General features: G+C 37.6%; 1 protein-coding gene across 16 annotated transcripts in view; it reads left to right on the top strand.

Moving 5' to 3' along the window:
• Nucleotides 1-22,155, top strand: part of SGCG (sarcoglycan gamma) — a 144,611-nt gene that overhangs the window by 104,429 nt on the left and 18,027 nt on the right. For 14 of the 16 annotated variants that reach the window (XM_075083604.1, XM_075083613.1, XM_075083594.1 and 11 more), the window contains 2 exons: nt 3,582-3,701; nt 15,046-15,118. In XM_075083604.1, coding sequence (XP_074939705.1) covers nt 3,582-3,701; nt 15,046-15,118 — 193 coding nt within the window. The remainder of the gene's footprint in view (nt 1-3,581; nt 3,702-15,045; nt 15,119-22,155) is intronic. The other 2 variants (XM_075083718.1, XM_075083666.1) reach the window with 1 other exon arrangement.

A 22,155-nucleotide genomic window follows, 5' to 3' on the forward strand; every position in this document is an offset into this window, starting at 1 on the left:
CAGCTAAGCCCACTTCCCTCCAGAGGTGGAGAGCTTCATCCATCCCATCTGCGAGGAACAGCCCCTGGTCAGGGACATTGTCTGGGAGGTAGCTGTGTGGCACAGGTCGAGATGGTGCCAAGGAGCATGCTACCAGGTTAGCAGACATTGGCTATGCTTGTGTCTCCTCTGACTTTACTTTCTCTAATTTATTGGTATAGATGTACTAACTAGCTTGGTAAAACTTACTGCTCAGCCATGATGAGCACTTTTTTTGCAAATCCTGTTATACCTCTTGTTCTTCTAGCTAAGGAGATTTTTCTCTGTTTTTCCCATATCTCATTATTTTATGGTAGGAGTCCCTCAATTTATCCAGTTGAAGGTGTTTGCTTTGCCTGGAATAATGACATATTAATTCAGTCGAAGAGGAGAGCCCAAAAATGAGCTTATGTGGTTAAATGTTAAAAACAATTGGCTGGGAGTGGAAAGGCCAAATCCCATCCTTGTTTCAGTCACTGTGGGAATGAGGTCAGTCCATACATGGACCACTTTAATTAAACTGGTATATATTTCTTCTCCAGTTTTATCAGTATGATGTTCTGTATGGACACCATACCTAAAATTTGCATTAGAGAGGACAGCTGAGAAAGTCAGTCTGTACAACATGCATTTGTTTACTTTGGTTAGGAGAGAGAAAAAGAATTCGGTCCAAGGTATGTAGGTACTATTTAGTGCATATATATTCACCCTGAATTCAAACAGTTAAAGCAGCTCCTATATCTTATATCTTTTTTCTTTTGTCATGTCACATCTCTCTGGGAATTAATCTACATTCCATAACAATCCAATTAACAAAGACCTGACAATTTTCTGGCAATATGCAGATGTACAAATTTAAAAAATCGATTCATGCTGTTTGAGGTAGTTCTTTCCTGTTCTTACTATGAGAAACATGCAAAAATCTATCTTCGACAAGATTGCTTGTAAAATAGATTCAGCAAATTAGCAAATCAAGAAGATAAATCTACTCCTAGACGAGATCAAGTCAGGACTTGGGCAAATCATGTCACACTTCTCCAGTTCTTTCAAATCCATTGTTTTTTCCAATGCTTTATAATCAATGAATTTCAGTGTCTACCAAGGTGCTGAGAAGGAAAGAACAGAATTGCCACTATTTAGGCCCAGCAATTTATTTTCAAAGCTGACTGCCTTTGTACCAAGGAAATCAGTAGATGCAGAAGAATAGATACAGTATCTTCATCATATTATTCTTTTGTGATCACGTGGAAATAGTTAGCAATTGTATGTAAATTAATAGTATATATTTCTGAGTAGCTCTGTCGAGATATTGCTGCATATTGTTTACAGGCTTGCACAAAAACGGTTAGAGCAGTTTCTAACTAGTATTTTAAAGATTACCCACACAATAAAACCTCACAGCTTAGAACTGAGTTTGTGGAGGTTCTTGGTCACCTACTTTACTTTAAATGTAAGTCTTCACTCTTTTAAGTAATAAATATTCTATGGCTATATAAAAATATTTGCTTCTGGCATGCCAGACCTACTAAAATATTGACAGCACTGAAAAGAAAAATACCTAACCTTGTCATACCCTACAGAATAAGCATTCTCATTTCTATCTCATTTACTGGGTCTAATCCAGCAGATACTTTAATTGTACGCTTTTTAGAATGAACTCTGACAATAAGCAGCATCAGGAGAAGAAAAGGTGGTAGCGCAACTTTTCTCCAGCAGTCCTACACCCAGCATATTGACCCTGGAAGCTAGACACTTGAGTTCCCTTCCTGTTGAGGAAATAAAGGCTCCAAATAGTTCCTTCCTTTTCTATACAGTGTAAAACATCTTCAACAGAAGAGACCACGAATTAATCCTAAATCCCTTCCAGCAAAGACATGGTACCCTCAGTGTGCCTGAATCACTTGACCTGTATCATGTCAGGCAGCAGAGGCTTTAGTTTGTGTTTCCCACACCCGTGCTGAGCACTGTAATCATGGTGTTGGATGAATGGGAAGGATGAGGAACTGGCCTCTGCAGCACCACTAAAGTTGATAACAGCCAATTTACTTAGGCCTTTGATTTGTTTGAATAAACAAGGATCTGCCTACAATAGCATTACTGCTGTTGGGCAGAAACAGGAACAATAAAACACCTTAGCCAAGATTTTCTGGGAGAGCATTTATAGGAATGCATCTTTCCTTCACTTATGCAGGACTGCTTCTTTTGCTGTAAAAACAAACAAGACTGTTTGAGACCTTTTCACAGAATGAAGGTATTTTCTGAACTCACTTTTTGCAATACAATTCCCAGAAATAAAGCCATGTGCTTCAAAGGAGCTTCATAGAAGAGCCAAACTGAGATCAGTAAGGCTGTTCCTGGGTGCGCGTGTCCAGCAGAGTACAATGTACTGCAGAGTTCAGCCCTCTACCCTGACCATTTTCAAGTAGAAACAGTATTGGGTTTCATGCCTTAAAATTGTTGCCCTAGTTTAGGACATTATGGCTTCTATAACTCTTTTAATACTTGGGAAATTAAAAGCAAAAGTTTGCATCTGCTGAGTGAAGAAATAAGCACTTGTATAGGACTTTATGGAATGCCTCTCTCACATTAGCTACCGTGCAGATTTTAGGAAATACCTGGATGTATTTCTCACAACCATCAATCACCCATCACCTAATGAAGAGTCCTAATCCCTTTGAGAATTACTGCCTGGAAGAGATTTAATGTTTATGGGAGTAGGCATGGTAAGACAGGTACTTAGTGAGAAGGAAGCAGCTCAGTGCCTCTCGGTCCTATGGACGGTCTGTGAATTACCTTTATTCTGTAATTCTGCGAAATAGACATTCAAACTTATGTGATGCGAATTTCTAATTGATCAGGTTATTAGAAAGAGGAATATTAAGGGTTTGATTTATATCCATTTACCAAGTGAACACTGTAGAACAGAACGTTTTACTGAATTAGGTTCTGGTGATATGTAGACTCACACATAATTATTTTAATTTTTGGAGTTCCAGATCCAATTGCAAATACTCTCGCTGCTTTTTGAAACTAAGACCATGATCTGTAACATTTGTTAGATATTTGGAATTAAACTGGCATTTGTTACGAAGAGCTGAGGATCCTGCCCTGATTTGGGATGCTTGTCATTTTAAAGCGATTGAGCCTCCCTAGTTGAAAAGGATGATGCTGTATAGACTTTGATAATTAGTTTCTACTTTAAAAAAAAAAAAAAAAAAGAAAAAACCCAACTTCTAGACTGATCAAAGAATCTTACCAGTTTCAACACCAAGAACATGATTTTCTTGATCAGTTCTTGAGGGATTTCCTAAATTCCCTGGAAACACAACTTGAAAGCATGACTCCAGTCACTATTTTGAACAACAAATTTGATAATGTAAACAGACTTACCCAATTTTGATACTTACAGGGCCACTATCCTTAGAATATCTGGGTGCTTTATGATACATAATGTACTTGAATGAGTCACTAAATTATTGACTGCATTTCAAATTATTAGCAATTTATATAGAAAAGTGAAAAAAGCTCATGTAATTATTCCATTATTCTACTGTGCTTTGCAGGTCCTAAAATGGTAGAATTCCATGGTCAGCAATTTCAGATCAACTCAAAGGATGGCAAGCCACTTTTTACAGTGGATGAAAATGAGGTTGTCATTGGCACAGATAAACTTCGAGTCACAGGTTTGTAACAGTTTAAGAAATGCCCAAATAATAGGCACAAGAAAAGCACAATAAAAATGGCATTTTTAAATACATCATTGTATATGAACACAAGTTCTGGTTTTGCCTCATTAAGAAATTGAAATCTGAAGATATTCCAACCTTTTTCATAAAATAATCAGTAAGAACATTTAACAGCAAAATAATAACATGTATATATAAATATGTATATATCTCTGTGTGTATTTTATTTTAAAGCCATTAGTGATTGGAACTGTACTGGTGCATTTCTTTCTGAATTATTTAATGTTTCCTGTGAACACCGTTAACTGAGGCTGGAAAAATTCTAGATGTTCCAGTCTGAGTTTTATTGAGTTTTATTTGTGAGCACTTTTAGTCTCTCTCTGATATTTTTATATGGTTTTATCTTTCAAAGTGAAAGCCACTGTATTTCTGTTTCTGTGTAGCATATATGTCACAGGATGGCATTTGTAGTATGTTTAAAATGTCATCTGTCAAAAGACAAGTTTGTCTTGGGCTATTTCTGCAAATCACCAAAGTACTCATTTACAAAGTAAGATGTCAACATTATCACATGAAAAGCTGTTTCCTTTCATATGACCTTCATTTTCCAGGTGTAAGGTTGCAGTAAAACAGATACCTCAAGGTGTCATTTCTCCTTAAGCGGAAGAATCCATCAAAGGAAATACCAAAATTATCCTGTAATTTGTTATCAGTTACATTTTTAATGTTTCTAACCTCACTGCAACTATCATGTTTAACTTATGCTAATTAATGGTCCTCTGAAATCTTGAGGTCGTAATATGAATGGATATATTCATATTATTTCACTGTGTAAAACTACAAATGTGGAAGAAACTATACAGTTAGTGTTTCAAAGCCAAATTTAAGTTATAATAACTGCATTAATAAATTTTGTTTAGGCGTGAGGGTCTTATCTTTTTTTCCTTTTTAACCAAATTGAAATTACAACTTTGTTTATCCAGGAAACCATATCAAAAAATTATTGTTTGCCCAAGGGGTGCTAAACTTTAATAGAAAAGCATGTTTAACAAAGATACGAAAAACTGCATAATTGTTAACTGATTTGGAAAAGGTCTGTCTCTGCTCGAAGTAAGTAAAAATCACTCATACACACATTGAAATTATTATGCTAAAACATGTATTCTGACTTGTCCAATATTATTCTTTACTCTACAAGGATAATTGTTTACTTTAGCAGATATTGTAAAAAGACACATTGCCTGTTTCTTTTTTACACTGTAGTACAATTTAAAAGCAAATCCATTAAAGTCACTGAGGTTATTTCAGGGTAAAATTAATATAAGTGAGAGGAGTTTCATGCCTACTTTGCTTCAAATTAATTTATTAAAATTGTGATTTAAGTGATACTATTAGCATAAGGGATAAATTAGTAATACTTTGCATACTGAGATAATTTTTAAAACATTTTAGATAAAGAACAAGATCAATGTGAAATAAAATTTGAAAAGTTCATACCATAAGAACAGACTATGTCAAGTTTAAAATAAACAAAGAGCATTTTGCAGTTTTTTATGTACAGTATAGTGAACTAATTTATTTTACTCCACCTTATTTATGTGAATTATGAGACGCTCAGTAACAATTTGTAAGAAAACCTGACAGTTTTCAACTAAAATATAATACAGCAGAGTGCAAATGTCTGTGATTTATGTTATTTCAGGAAAAATTAAAAAGTCTAAGAATAAGCTAATCCAACCCAACACCTCAGGAACTCATTTTTCAACAATTTGGTATGTTTGACCTCATACTGTTGCAGTTCAGACATTTTCTGGCCCATGTGGTAGAACAAAATAGTGGCAGACACTCTCCGTTCTCCTTAGAAGAGCAAATGCCTGGGGAAAGCCATGGTCAGCCAAGTGTCTCAGATACCCCACGGGGTCACAGATGGTTCTAGATGCCCATGTTCAGACAACTGAATTGAATCCCCAGGCAACAGAATCAATACTGCCTAGAGCATGATTCATCTCACCTTGAAGGAGACACCTAGTCCTAGCATGCAGAGAGCTCTTTGGCTGACCAAATGCAGTTGTCTACTTTAGGATGAGTTCAATGGCTTGCTCCCTTGAATACAGTGGCTGAGTTCAGGTGCTTAAACATAAGCATCCAGAAGTGTTTGAAACACCTTAGGGCATGTGAGACACCACATGGTATCACTGTTCCTACAGGAGGCACTTCCTTTGATCATGGCAGATGGAGGCCAGGGAGGATGCACAAGGGTATTTTAGATGACAGTAGGTACATATGATTAGGCAACTAAATTCTGTCTCCAGCTCATCTGTGGCACCTATGGAGTCAAATCCAGTTGGCAGCCGGTCACGAGTGGCGTTCCCCAGGGCTCAGTGTTGGGGCCGGTCCTGTTCAATATCTTTACTGATGATCTGGATGAGGGGATCGAGTGCACCCTCAGTAAGTTTGCAGATGACACCAAGCTCAGTGGAAGTGTCGATCTGCTGGAGGGCAGGAAGGCCCTACAGAGGGACCTGGACAGGCTGAATCATTGGGCCGGAGCCAATGGTATGAGATTCAACAAGGCCAAGTGCTGGGTCCTGCACTTTGGTCACAACAACCCCATGGAATGCTACAGGCTTGGGGAGGAGTGGCTGGAGAGCTGCCTGGAGGAAAAGGACCTGGGGGTGTTGTTTGACAGCGGCCTGAACATAAGCCAGCAGTGTGCTCAGGTGGCCAAGAAGTCCAATGGCATCCTGGTTTGTATCAGGAATAGCGTGGCCAGCAGGAGCAGGGAGGTGATAGTGCCCTTGTACTCGGCACTGATGAGGCCACACCTCAAGTACTGTGTTCAGTTTTGGGCCCCTCAGTACAAGAAGGACATGGAGTTGCTGGAGCGTGTCCAAAGAAGGGCAGTGAAGCTGTTGAAGAGCCTAGAGCACAAGTCTTCTGAGGAGCAGCTGAGGGAGCTGGGGTTGTTTAGCCTGGAGAAGAGGAGTCTGAGGGGAGACCTTATCACTCTCTACAACTACCTGAAAGGAGGTTGTAGCGAGATGGGGGTCGGACTCTTCTCCCTAGTAACAAGTGGTAGGACGAGAGAAAATGGCCTCAAGCTGCGCCAGGGGAAGTTTAGGTTGGACATTGGGAAAAACTTCTTCACTGAAAGGGTTGTCAAACAGTGGAACAGACTGCCCAGGGAAGTGGTTGAGTCTCCATTCCTGGAGGTGTTTAAAAGAAGGGTGGACGTGGTGCTTGAGGATATGGTTTAGTGGTGGACTTGGAATTACTAGGTTTATGGTTGGACTCGATGATCTTAAAGGTCTTTTCCAACCTTAACAATTCTATGATTCTATGATACTATACATCAGAGACACTTAAGTGTATGAAACTGAAGCTCAACTTAGCCCATCATGACAATTACTGCTACCTGCAGGAGCATGTACTCTAACTACATCCTCTCTTATATTATTTCAGTAATGATTTGCATCTTTTGCAGAGAGTTATTGAGCTGTTATAGAGGTATCGAACATCAGCATTTTGTTTTGGTAGGGTTTTATACATTTAGTTGGCATTGGTGACAGTGAAACCCGCCTTGTAACAGTGTGTTGGCTGGCAAAGAGCTGATTGCTTTGTAACTAATGTTATTGTCATGGCAGCAGTGAAGTGACAGCACTGGATGGAAACAAAGTTCTGCACAAATGGCTAGAGACCTTGGCTGTAGCAGTCCTGTTTTTCCACTCCCTTGCCTGCCCTGCAAACTTGCCAACTCGAGGCTGTCCGTAGGAGGGACAAAATAGGCCCAAGTAAATAAAATTATACACAATAGAAAAATAATTAACATTCAGGAGTTATAAAATGGTCTCAACTTCTGAACAAAAAGCTTTTTAACAAGTACAAATAATAATTTATATATCATGACTGTTGTATAGGGTAACATTTTGGTGATGAGTACATAAGAAATTCATAGAAGTCACTTGCTTACCCTCCACTCATCTTGAAGAAAAGCTGGCAAGGCAGAGGTGATTGGTATCTTTATGGAGAAGTGTATTATATCACCCTTTCTCCAGTTTACTATCTGTCCTGCTTGCTTGTCTTTCATAATGTCTTAAAAGTATTTGCTGAGTATTGTCAGTGATTTTCTAGTGCTCTGTTCTATGGAAAGGTTTTCAGTTTGAGTAGCTTACGCTGAAATGCAATGTGGAGGTGTGTGTTTAATTTAAACATTTCTGCTCAGAAGGTAAGTACGAGACAATTTGAGGGTATGAATAAACATTCCGTTAGACTTTGAAGAGGCAGATAGCCCTTGCTTGATAGTGGAGGGGGGTGTCAATGAAACTTGCTGACTTCAGTCCTCTCACTAAGAAAATTAGTATCTTGATCTTGTGGTTTTTAGGATTAAATTATGTTATATTTATAAACAATATACTATAAAATAATAAATATAGTAATATTAATATCATAGTTAATGTTATTTCTTTACAGTTTAAAAGATAAAGTAGGTAAAGAAGACAAGAAATCAATTTAGGGCCATTTTCCAAAAAAAATTGTCCTGAGATTTTTTTTTTTAGTGTCATACTCCTCAAACTTAAAGCTGTTTGATGAAGAAATTTTTCTCATAAGAAGGCAAGGTTTTACTCTTGCTTAGAGGTGGCAGCTCTGGAATATGTAAATAAGCCTTTTCATCACCACCACCCCTCTCTCGAGCATTAGCACCAATGTTTCCTGTTGGCTTTCTTCCATTAGCCCCTATCTCCCTGCAAGTGATACTATCTCTGTTAGCACTTTCCTGTCTTTCAGAGCAGGGTGTTGGTTTTAGGAAGTGGGAAACTGAGGCTGATTTCCCTCCTTGGCCCAGGAGACTTCAATCCTGCAGTCCCACCTGCCAGAACAGTGCTCTGTAATGCCATACGAAATGTTAGGTGCTCAGCATGAGGGGACAGCTGGGAGCAAGCACTCTTGATGTCTGCCAGCAAAGTGAAGCTCTACCTCTGGCTACATGGTCCCTCATTTCTTCTGCTTTCACAGTTCACCTTCAAAAAGTGAAGCAGAGGGTGAGATTCTCAGAGTCATTCAGTCTCCTCCAGTGAGGAGGGAATGCTCCAATGACAATGCTGTTTTATAAAGGCATTTGGAAAGATTATGTTTAATTAAAACACTGTATTGCTGGGATTTACTACTGACTCCAGTGCTGTTAGTTTGCAGGCTGAGAACTAGCAGTACAATTGAGCTCTTCTGGGGACTTTGGTCTCTCTGGTCACTCTCTGCTTTCTCTGCCTTGTTTCTGAGCCACAGTGGTGCTTAGACCAAGGAAGCTGCTGTCCCGCACCAAGAGACAGGAGCAGATCCCTAAAACAAGGTCTGGTTTATTTCAAACAAGGCTTCAGCAGCCATGATTGCACTCAGGCCTCACAAATCTCTGTTTGCATAGATGTTTGCTCCACTCCTCCAATCAATTTTGCCAGGCTCCTCTTGCTGTCATCTCTCTGCATGTATCTGGTCATCTGTAATGCAAAAAGTCGGACTAGAAGAGGCATCTCATTTATCAGCTCACACCCCTTTCATAGACAGGCAAGTAGGCCATATAATTTCTTTTATAATCTTATCAAACTATATCTCAAATGCAAAGAAACACTACTCATTTTTATATCACCAAATGTGAACTTATGTCTAAAAGGTGCTGTAAGAGAAATACAAAAGGCTGTATAGAAACAGGTTCCAGAGTGAAATTAGGAAAGTCTGTGAGACAGAAGAGTTCCCTCCACTACCATGAGCTCTTCCTTCCTTGTGCCTTGCAGCTCTGCACATCCCTTAGCAAGACACTGTGAAGACACCTTTGGCACGCAGCATCCCACACCTGCTGTAAGGTGCCCCCACCAGCCTGTCAGCCCACTCACGAGCAGGCTGCAGATCGTGTTTACAGGATAGCTTTAAAAGTGGCCTCAAGACTCAGTAGGGCATTCTGAATTTTAATTACAAAGAGAGGTAGTTTTCTGAGTAATGAAGTTTAGGAATGTTGTCAAAGCAAACCATTCAGGATCAGAAAATATTACTAGACAAGTTAGTTTGAGCTTAAATAATTGAGAAGGGAGCTTATGTATAGAGAGGTAAGCCTAAACCTAGATGACCTAATAAAGTCATATTTGCAAAATAATTGAGATATTCCTCTATTAGTGACATGTCCTTTACTTTCCTGTCACCTCTTCCCCAGTGTCTGTGTCATCTGCAATCATCAATAATTACTTTTCTTCTTCCAAGTCCATGATAAAATGTTACATCACATTTGGCCCCACTAGTAGCACATCCCCTCACTCATCGTTTTCTGTTTGCAATTATATTTTAAGACCTATCAGTCAACCTTAATCCATATAATGCATTCCAGGCTGATTTGTGTTGCTCTAATCTCTTAATCAAAATGTGATGTGGCATCAAAGTAAATGCCTATGGAAGTTTATTACACCCATACTATTACCTTTATCAGCCAAGCTTGTCATCTCATTTACAATTCAAAGATATAAATGTATTTAATAATGTCATACCGAGTGCTATACTGCATACAAAAAAGGTGCAAGTAGTATAGAAGATGATGTTTAATTAATTTGCTAGAGGACCTTAGAATTTTGTGCTTGCCTTTCATACTCTGGTACTTCAGTTTCTTGACTTTCACCTGGGTGTCTATGAGAAACAGTGCAACTGAATTTCTCACGGTTTTCCCTCAAGCCACAAGTACAAGTACTTAGAACCCTTAATTCCACTTTTAGTCTGTTTTGGAACTACAAATCCATAATTATGAGTGATTGTATGGATTTCTAAAGATGATAAAGGAATTACATGAAAATCAGGCAAAGCACAGAGCAGAGATTTTCAGAGTCTGCACATGCTGGTGATGTCTAGCGTGGAGATAAAACTCACCAGTTGAGTTTGAGACACATCTTTTCCTTTTGAAGTAATTTATTTTGTCAGCAGTAGCAGATAATAGACTGTGTTCATGTAGTTAAACTACTAGGCTCCACTTACCTTTTATTACTCTCATTATTACTCTGATGGGTCGATAATGCCATTCTATAATTCTATGAACAGCCATTAACATTTTTGCAAAACATTAATGGAAGTGATGATTTCCTTCCCTAATCTTTCTAATAATTAAAACAATATGGTTTATAGCAAGTGGACTTAATAAAAAATAAGTTTTTTACACACAGACGTAACAGGAAAATTATAAAAATGCAAACATGAGACTAGATTTTTAATAGCAGTAAACTAGTGTCATATCATTAGGTTCCATGAAGCTGCTCCAGTCTGCACTGGCCATTTCAGTGCTTTCAATCTGAGGATTGTATCTATAGTAATGACATACTATGACATGCAAACAGTTAAGGTGCTTTACAGATGTGCCACTCAAAATAATTCATTGGAATAGAGGCTCCTCAAGAAGGACAGGCTGGAAAAGCGAGGTGGGAGCTGCCACTCCTGCTGCGAGAGCAGCAGGAATGCAGGGTGCTCAGCTCCAGGACAGGTGAGGAGCCAGCTGAGAGCTAATGGGTCAGGGTTAGAGGGCAGATCAACATGGGCAACATTGTGCTGGGTGTGTATTGCAGACCACCTGTTTCAGAAGAAGTAGATGAGGCCTTCTTCAGACAACTGGAAGAAGCAAGGTGATAATTGATATGTCTTTCTCTCTGGAATATCAGTGTTATCAAATGCTCGGCCTTTCCTACAGACCTTAAAATGAGATGGAAATGGATCTTGTATCCAGAAACAGCGCCAAGATCCTCACTTTGTGGCACTATTCTTTAGATATAGAGAAATTGGCACAAAGTCAAATTCTATCACCATGGTCATCATCGGTAAGGCTATGCAGCAGTATGAAGTTTCATACAACTGGCATTATAAGAAGCTATGCAGCTTATCTAAGAATGGGAATTCACTTCATTATACCTCATCCTATGACACATTACAGCTAAGCTGGTACTGAAAATTGCTGAAAAAATTTAACAACTGTCTAATGGAGAAGGAAAGGATTCCAAACCATACCCAAGTGGAAGAGCACACCATAGAACATATGTTGGTATAGTAGATGCACACATGAGTAAGAAAAAGGAAGGAGAAAATAAAGGAAAATTAAAAATGCCTTCCAAGGTTATCAAGCCAAAATATGCATCCACAACAGCATTTTGTTCAGTCAGGACTGCACTTCTGCTGCAGATCTGATGGTTCTGATAGTTCTCATGTCCCACTGGTTTATACCGTGGAGGAGTCAGGGAGTGAATACAGTGGATTACTTTTGGCTGAAACCAAACTGAGAAATGGGCTCCAAGAATGCATTTACTTAATCAAAATTGCAAATATGTTTTAAGTCTACAGGATGAGACTAGAGTTGGTTCGAAGTAAAACCCCCTAAATCTGTGTAGTATGAGCAGCAGATCTATAGCACCTAGTGTATCCTCTGTAAATCCACCCTTTTCAAGTCACATTACCTCTTAACGTAGACATACCTAAAGACTTCCCAGAACTACAATTGGCAGATATTTATATCAAGCTATCTCCCCTGATAAGTCATGTATTTGGAGATTATTCAAAGTTACTGACAAGGTAAGTCTTTTGTTAGCACAGGTAGTATTGTGACAGTATATATTCCACTGAAATTATAACTCATTCACTGTGATCCAAAATGAAAATCTGAGTAAGGAAAACAGTGAAATTCTTGCTTTGCTAAGAATTGTCAGGTTAGACATAGTGGAATGAAGGACAGTGAGGGATCATGATATATTCTCAAAGGACCACAGTGTCGGAAAAATCACATTTGAGGCAGTTTCTGCTCAAAAAAAAATCTTTAATTCATTGCCACCTCTAGCTGGCAAGTAAACTAAGTGAGAAGTTTTGACAGATCAGTGTATCCCTGCAAAGTATCTTATTTGTACCAAATCAGCATTTTCTGACAAACTTATTAAATACTTTAGGGTTTGGGGTTTTTTTTTTTCATCTCCAATGTGTAAGGTTACCGCCTTGTAACACCCACCAACACAAATACAAGAACAGGAGAATAATGGACTATGTCCAGCCAGCCATTAGGTTTTGTCTTGCAAAATAATCTTAATGCTAATGAAGACGGGTTAAAGCCCTGTCTAAATTAATGACTTTTATGTTTTTCCAGTGTTATATCTGTGCCAGTTAGCAGATTCCAGAAAGACACATCTATTTAAGTTGATGAGGATATCGACAGCTAAATAAAATTTAAATAAAGTTTAGAAATCCATGCTTCCTTGTGGTGAAGTGATTCAGCGTGGTAATCCTTATATTTTGTGCACTTTTGTTCCATCCAAGCTAAGGAGATTTCATTCTAAGGAATCATTATTTCAGCTAGAGCTCTTCTCAAAAAGCAGCACATTCCATGCTTTCTTAGGATGTCCTGAGAACTTTCCCCTAACACTCATGAAATGACAGTCTTCCTATCAGTTGGCTCGGCAATGTATTCATTTTTAATGGTATCTCTTGATTCTACTTTTTTTCCTTTTACCATGTTCCCTGTGGTTGCCCACACTAATTTATATTATCCTTTTCCCTTTATACCACATCTAATAGCATCTAATACTACATCTACACCATCTACACCATACTTTCTGATCATCCATTTCCTTCCCTCTGTCTGATTTTACACATGCTTTCACTTTTTCATCCCAATCTCATCAGGTCTTCCAGACAGAATGCAGAAAAAACCACTTTTTTTTGGACATATATTTGCATTTAATATGTTAACTATGATAATATTAATATTTAAATAAGCATGCACAAGCATGCATGCATATTCACCAGCCTGCAGCTCAAGAGTCTTAAGAGTTTGTTTCTCTAGATGGAGTCCAGAGCACTGATTTAGGGCTTTCTACAGCCCAGAATTCTTTCCTGAGGGTAACTGCATTCTGTTTTAATTCAAAGAGCAGCCAGAAAAGCCATCTCTAGCCATATCCCAGCTATTAAAATATAGTACCTTGCTACATATTTCCCCGAAAAGTGCTTAGATATGTGAATCCTCTAAGCTGGGGATCACTCAACCTAAGGACTCCCCAGTTTTGGACAAGTGCCTTCACAAAGCCAGATGAACAGAAGGTGAGAGACTCCACCCTTGCATGCAATATTTAGGCACTTCATTAATTGCCTGACCATGATTTTTTTTACAGTCTGAATTGCTGTCTTGAACCTCAGCACCTTGGACCTAAGTAGAAAATTTACTGTTGTGCTCTTTTAGGCAACCTGAATTACTAAATGTGTTAAATGTCCAGGACCTAAAATTCATGTAAGTCCTTATTTGGATTTATTCTCTAAACATTCAGGCTTGCTTCTATTTCACACTGTAAATTCTGAGAGGAGGACCAGCATCCACGGCAAGCGGCACTCTGTGCTATGAATTCCAGTCTTGGAAATTGCTTTCTTTATTCTTACAGCTTTTCTTGCACAAATTAACTTAGAACCACAAAGAAAGAGTACATTGCAAGGGTGCAAACACTAGATGCAAAGAAGAAAAAGCAAGGTTAAAAGTAGGTGGGCTACAAAGAGAAATTAAAATAATGTTCTGTGACAACAAAGCCATAGACTCTAATTTTCAGGAGGATACTAATATCAATGTGATGAGGCTACATAGTGGCCCTTTAGAGGAAGTATCTTATGAACAGTTCAAGAATCTGCAGCTATGAACTACATCTGGGTTCTGGAGGTCTGGGCTTTAAGGTGTATTTGCCTGCAGCAGCACAACGCAAGTAATCCTTTCGTGCTGACTTGCTTTGACCCACCTACACATGTACCACACAGAGTTTCTTCGCCATTGAAATGAAACTACTTTTATTTCAAGAGCTAAACTGTCTGATCTCATAATCATTACCATTTTACCTGCATAAATACCATTTTATATTCAGCAAGCCTGCCTAAAAATAGCGGGAATTCTTTGTTGAAGCTACATGTCAGAATCTGTGCTATGTATAGTCAAAAATGATTATTTAAGTCTGTAATATTTGCGAAAGTTTTGTCAGATTCTAATTGTCTCTTTTAACTCGTATGGAAGTTACATTGTAAATATCTTATTTACTTATTTTGTTGTCCCAAGGAGTTTAAAGTTCCTCTGTGTTCAGACTTTTTAGATTTAATTCTAAGAATTTACCCCTGTACTTTTACATTTCCTGTGCATTGTGTTGTTCCAATCAATACTGTTATAGTAGGACTGTATCTATATTATAAATGTCTCATTAATTGTTAATATATGTTTTCATATCTTAATTTCTGATATCAAAGTGGCCATATACACCGCTGTTGGTATTTTTTTAAAATTTGAACTTTAACAATAGAGTATTTTTTGTTTTTTCTTCAGGGCCCGAAGGAGCACTTTTTGAACATTCTGTAGAAACACCACTTGTGAAGGCAGAAGCATTTAAACAGCTTAGGTAAGAATTTATACATAAAAACATAAATCTAATAAGTAAGTGTTCTTTCTATAGGTATTCACATTTTTCTGAATGGGGACTTTCACCAGCATTTACAGAACTACTAGTAACCTTTTTCTATTTTATGTGACAAATTATTGTTTTGAAGGAAAATTATACATTGCTTTGCAATTTTGAGATATATTATGAATTATTTATTGCTGATGGTGAATATTTAAAGTCACATAAAATACTGTAGAAAGTTTTTCTGTAAACTTCTATTTTTCAATTCTGACACACTTAAGTATGACTTTCTCTACATTAGAAGTTGCCTGTCTGCAGTAGGTCATCAACCTATAATTAGTCAAGATTTTTAGAAACTAGTATCAGTCTGAGGAAACAGACTAATAATAAAAATTTGGAAACATCTGTATACCTAAAGAGCAGTTTGGGATGAGAAAATCGTTATGAAGTACTGTGTATGTTTCAGATCTCCTTAACTCTGGGATATAATTTCTTTGTGCATTATTCTATGTAATTCTGAGCATCCCAAATTAGTTTATAATATGTTGGTTTTGATGAGGTAATAATCTCAGTTTGCATTGCATTCATGAACATTTTATATTTCATTTTATTAGCCAGTTCAAAGAGAGTTTTGAAATTAAAGAGGGTCTCTTTAACAATTATACTTCTGTCCTTTCATACCTGGGCAGTCTGCTACTTTCAGTCATAATTTTTCTTCTTAGTGTTTCTTTTCCAGCAGGGATAAATGTTAGAGAGTAGCAGAAGATTATTAAAGCTTTCAAGAACACTGTCTCTATCTTGGTGACTGAATTTTCAAACTAAGAATGGCAAACGAGACAGAGACTATTAAGACACTTCTTTTAATTTTCTCCTTGGCATTTAAGATTTACTTAGAGTAAGATACCTTGTGCTTGCATTTGAAGACAGAATGAGCTCGAGACATTAGTTTTTACATGTTGATCTCCACTTTCAAAAATGTCTTCCTTCTACTATGGTAGGATTTGGATGTGGCAGACTTTGACCAGTATGTAGGCTTCTGCATTGTAGTTAACATTGTCTGGTTTTGGAGGGTGTAGATTCATTATGTTGTAAATTTGTCTTTTCCTGTGATTATCTCAGTTTTGATAAACTAGGACATCGAATTTTGTGATTACAAAGCCAAGAAGCTCTCTGTAAATTTAGATTGGATACATATCAATTACTTTCTGTGGTTGTTACTTTGCTTCAAATGCATCACCAATTAATAATATTTTAATAGGCTTAAAGCTAATAGTTTTATCCTACAGCCATTATGCTATGTTACATTTTAAGTTCTTATCTGCACTTCATTTAAAAACAATTACACTATTTCAGACTACATACAACTATTGTTATAAATTTTTCATCCATTTTTGAAATAGGATATAATTTGAAGGAAAACATTGAGATTAATTCAAAGTGTTTGTAAAGTTCTCCTGCCTGGAGGAGTTTACCTTGTGGCTTATCTCTTTAGCGCTTTTCACCATGTCAACCAGCAGCGCATGTTTTGATCTAGAATGTTGCTATGTGTTAGCAGAGCTCAAGTGCAATAGTTAAAATCCCATTCAGTTCTGTCTTCAATTAACTTAAAACAGTAGAAAGTACAGATTCTTCCAGAATTTACAGAAGTTATGCTAATAGTTATGATAACGTCAAGGAAGTACCTACATGGCCACAACAACACTGACACTTGCGACTGACATTAATATCTGACATAAATCCAGAGCTGCTAAACAGCTGTGTTAGAAGCCGAGTTAGCTTAACCCTAAGCAAAAGGCTGAATATCAGGACATGAAGCTGTGCAATGAGTACAGCACTCACTCCTGTCCTAGCTGGCCCTGAACACCTGAAGTTTACCCAGAGCAGTTCAAAATGTCTCATTCCTTCAATTTTTTTCTTCCCTGTCTTTACCACCCATAATCAGTGTCAAGTCTGAAAGCAGAGATGGCAATGATTCCATGGAGGGCTTCTGGGGAGGACTGAGAAGGAAATGTGTTTGTCTGCAGTGCAGATGCTAAGTTAAGATGTAGACAGAGAAGAGCAATTTACGAGGCTCATGCTGGCAAAAGGTTATTTTCAAGGGTAACCTTAAACGTCAGTGTAAACAAAATTCATGCATTCTGTTGTGAAGGGGCTGAGACAAGCTTACCAGTGAATGGCAATTTTGTAATGCTTTATAAATATTCTGTTTCATTCTGCACTGTCAAATATAGGAAGCTACCTACTGAAAAGCACTTCAATATGAAAATTTAAAATGCAATTTTAAGTACCATTTTGCTGTTTTAAATTTTAATATGCTTCCTTTCCAGATTAGTGAGTATCAAGTTAGAGATAATATTAATAAGAATAAGCAAATATCCTATTTGCTCTCCTCAAGCCTCATCCCTACGCTTTCACCATCTATTACTCTTCTGCAATTTTTCCTCTATTTTCCTTCCGTAGTTGTGCTGTGCCGTGTGAATGTGATATGCTGGGTGTATGTGATACAAAGTGCCATGGTATGCAGCATTAAATGCAGGGAATACAACTTCAAGAAAACACATCCACTTCAAATATAGTTGCATGTTTCAAGGAGCTGACTGGAAAGCTGTTCATGCTCGTAACTTTTCAGTTTGTGTCATATGAACGGAGGCCACATTTGTTCTCTGTCATTCAGATTTAGGGCAGTATCGCAAACAAAGCTGACACAAATAGCCTTCTGAATTACACATTCTGCTGGCTTCCCTGTCCAAATGCCAAATTTCAAGATTGACTGCTTTTCTGGAAACAAAGAGATAAGTGTGTTAGAACATATCTTTTTATAGCTAAGTAATGGAGACAGACCAATGCAATTATACTGTGGTCAGTAACTGTCTTTTCATCCTGTAATTTGAACAAAACATATAGAGTCCTTTTCAGTCTAATAGATTGAATTCATGACTTGCCCGTAAAGAAGAAGAGATTTGCTTGCACTTACTTCCATCTGGTAGGAAGAATTATAATAACAAAATCTACATTTCAAAATTGAAGCATTCCTATATTTAAAATAATATTGCCTACTTTTAAATTGCTTTTTTGGAGTTCATATCTCTACATAAGAGACCTAGTTTCCATTTACAAAATTTGTTAAAACATTAGGACATAGTGGAGACCTAAAAACAGGGTCTCTCAAGTGTAAGGATTGTCGAACAAACATTTCAATGGCATCTTACTGTCAACAAGAAGATTTGGATATACCCATGAGATATCCTCCCCAGACAAACACCACTGAGGAGGTACCTGGTTAAAATTAGCCAATTGTAATTAGTGAGAACTGCATCTGGACTCCTACTCCTCTCTGCAATTCAGTTGCCTGATATAGTCAAGTGCCTACACAGCTTCCAGGTACAGGAGTGCTCCTTTGACACCAGCGCCTAACTACTGAGACATATCTTCTTTCCTTTGGCTTAACCTGTTCTTCTGTATGGTCATGGGTCCACAGGAGAGCAAGCAAGAGGAAGCACAAGTTAGTCTTGTGTTTAGGGCATTCAGCAGAGAACAGGAAGAAACCAGGGGTTTGCAGTTATGATTTAAAAAGTAATCCTAGAAGAAGAACCAGACGAATATGCTGACCACCAGGTTATCTCCTCTTTATTTGCTCTGTTTCTTGCTGGATTACAGTGCAAAGACTGACATTCAACCCAGGGATGGCCAGAATTCAGTTCTTTACTCCCACCGAGCTGCTCTGTAGTCTGATAAATAGAGCTAATAGGTACTGCCTTCATTCCCATCAAGATGAGAAAGGATTGAACCAATGTTTCATAATTCCTTGCTGAATAGGAATCAGTAGGATTGTATTATAGGTAATATAACATTATATATATTATTATATATATTTCATATATTACTTAGAATATTATAAAAACATAGAAAGTGTTACCTCTTCCATGGTTTTCCATGGAAGTGGTGTGTTTGGCATGTTGAGAAGTTGCCTTCATCAGGTTTCCTGGGGGCTCCCATGGACTTTAGCTGCCACCTCTAACTGGATCACAGCAAAGTTCTAATGAAAACCAGGTACCTTGCTTTCTGAGAGGAATTTAAACAGAATTACAGAAGCCCATGTTCAGACGCATAACTTGCGACCCAAAATGTAAGTGGGAAATGTGTAACACCAAATAATGGAACTAGCTGCTATAAACAGAGGCATTTTTAGCAATTGCCTAAAAGCCAGCATGTCCCCAGGTTCCATGTTAGGTACTGGAAGTAGCCTCTTCTGATATTATCCAGAGTTTCATGCCAGCACACATACCCTTTTATCCCCAGTTATCAAATAACAATCTCTTTGTGAAAAACTAGTGTCTCAGTTTAGACATTCTTCCAGTTTATCTGATAATTTAGAGCACTTTAGAATATTATTTAGCATATTATTCTATTCCTCCTATATTTCATATCCTTGGGTAACATGTAACCATACATAGTTTTGTCATTTTGATACTGTTTACTTCTTCTGATTTACACATCTTGCAGTTTTCTAAGGAAAAATGATGGATCAGCAAAGCTTTGTAAATCGCAAAACAATGTTTCTGAACTGAGCACTCGTATTTCCCAAACTAATGGAAAAATACTTACAAAAGTGACATCTTTCATTTATTAACTAATTGTGTATTATACATAATGAATATAATGCTCATAGATGAGTACTAGCTTTGTTCTTGTACTTGCCAAAAATGGATGTCGGACAGCCAGCAAGTGTGCCTTCTGAGCACAAATCCCATGGGAAATAATTTTTAGTACAGTCAGTTTGTCATATTTTGCCAGTTCTTCAACTGAGGTTTTACATCCAAGTTCAAAAGTGATCCACATCATTCCACCCTTCTTGCATTTGAAAAGCATTATAGCAGGAATGATGTCACGGTTCCAGACAGTCAACATTTGTCGGACTATAATTATAAATATATATATAATGTTATCATTTAACATATTATTTAACAGCTTATGGCTATATTTTGAAAATATTTCAGTATTTCCCAGGGAATTAGATATATTTTAAACAAATGTATGATATTGGCATTGACCAAAACTTTAAATATATCATTTAAGAAGCATTGCTTCATATTTTAATGAAATACCTACGTCCCACACTGAAAAGCATCAAAATACAGATTTACTGGCTTGTGACTTGCATGTTATAGAATATTGATGGTTTGAGGGCATAATTATATGCCTTCTAGATATTTGGTTAAGGTAAATTACTGTACTGATGAGTTGCTGGTAAACCTCCTTATCTATATATTCAGAATAAATATGTCCCCTTTAATTTTGACTTCTGTTCGGTGGCATCCAATAGTTCCACTTTTCTTATGACTTCTACTTCTCTCTGACTCTTTATGAAGGCTTACTTTTTATCCTTTCTGTTCCCCATTCATAATATGATTTCCTTTTGCACTCAAAGCATGGATTTGCTGGAGTAAACTGTATAATAAGACAGAGAGAAAAGCTGGAAACTGAAGTTGTGGCGTTTTATGGGCATACAAATAAGAATTATAAACAAAAACTGGAAAGAGATGTATAGAAGCCAACCAGGGTAAAAACATTTGCTAAATCACTGCTTAATCATGTTTGTAATACTACAGCTTACATGCTAATTGCCTAAAAATACCATCTGACTAATTGGAATACAGTGATTTTTATTTGCATTCATTATGCAAATCAAAAGCCCAGTCAGTCAGAAGAGAATGAATTACGTAATGGAAAAGTAAGTCTACAGTTATGAGTCAGTATTTGTAAAGCATATCTGCTCCCTGACTAGTGAGATGTTTCTACTGCAATGTAATTTTATGAGACCTGGCATTAATTTGCTAGATATAAATTTGCATTCATATACTTTACTGCATTCAGGTTAACTAAGAACACCATCAAACACTTCTTTTGGAAGCTTAAAGAATTTCGTTCCATTCATCCAATGGACTCAAATCTATGAAAAGGCATAGTTTAAAATGATTGGATGGTACAGGACATCATGTTTATCAACTTTTCAGAAACATTTCTGACTCAGATATTTAAAAATACTTTATTAGCGAAGTCTTGGGTACTACTTCACATCTAGACTTCTTTTAAGCAGGGATTTTTCTTGGAAATATTAATCTTAAAGTGAAAAGGATTTTCCAAGTACAATCTGTTTTCTCTGTCTTGTGTTACTAGCTATTTGTGTGCACCCATGTTCTTGCAAAATGTTGTTCATTGCAATTTAGTTTACAAACTACAGTGCTTCACCTGCAGGGCTTATATATCATTGTCTGTACGGACCATATGACCTTAGGAGATAGACTTATCTTTGCTGATTAGATCATCCTCTCTTCTGTAATTCTGAGTCTGCAGAAGGACTCTGTCCTGCTCTCACAGATGTTTCCCTCCTGAGGTAGGAGGGACATTTGGTGACCGATGGGAACAGAGCCTCAGATCTCCTAGTGAGCCCATGTTGGCAGACAGATGTGTTGGCAGTCAGAGCTGCTCTCCTGAGCACCTACAACACGTTTCCTGTTTTGAAGGACTGCCAGCCTCTGAAGCCAGTGAGTGAGAGACATACCTCAGTAACAGGAAGAGAGGAAATCCATGCACCAATGTTAGTGGGTTTTATGCCAGGTAAGATCTCCCTGAGAACACATGCCAGGTTTCTGCCTATTGTCATCACTGACTTTCCCTTAAGCCAGTCAGGTGGCTGATGTTCTTCCTGAAGCTTCAGTTTTTCAGAGATGTCACTTAACACATAAAAATCAATACCAGTTGTTTCTGCTGCTTGTATGGGACAAAGACATTTACCTGTTTTCCATAGCTGCTTATGTCAGTAGTGCAAAGGTGTGATGATTTGTACACCTACACTGTTGAACTGGGTACCCGACTATGTCAGACTGCTTGGTGAGATTGCTAAAGTGAACTTGTCATCAGTGATTACAGCATGCTCCACAAGAGCGCAAGCTACCGTGAAAATTTCATTAATGATTGTCGCAGTTATAGACACCTTGCAGATGACCACCTGAGCTCTATTTGTAAGTCTATGA

Source organism: Phalacrocorax aristotelis, chromosome 1 (genome assembly GCF_949628215.1).
Source record: "Phalacrocorax aristotelis chromosome 1, bGulAri2.1, whole genome shotgun sequence".
NCBI classification, from domain to species: domain Eukaryota; kingdom Metazoa; phylum Chordata; class Aves; order Suliformes; family Phalacrocoracidae; genus Phalacrocorax; species Phalacrocorax aristotelis.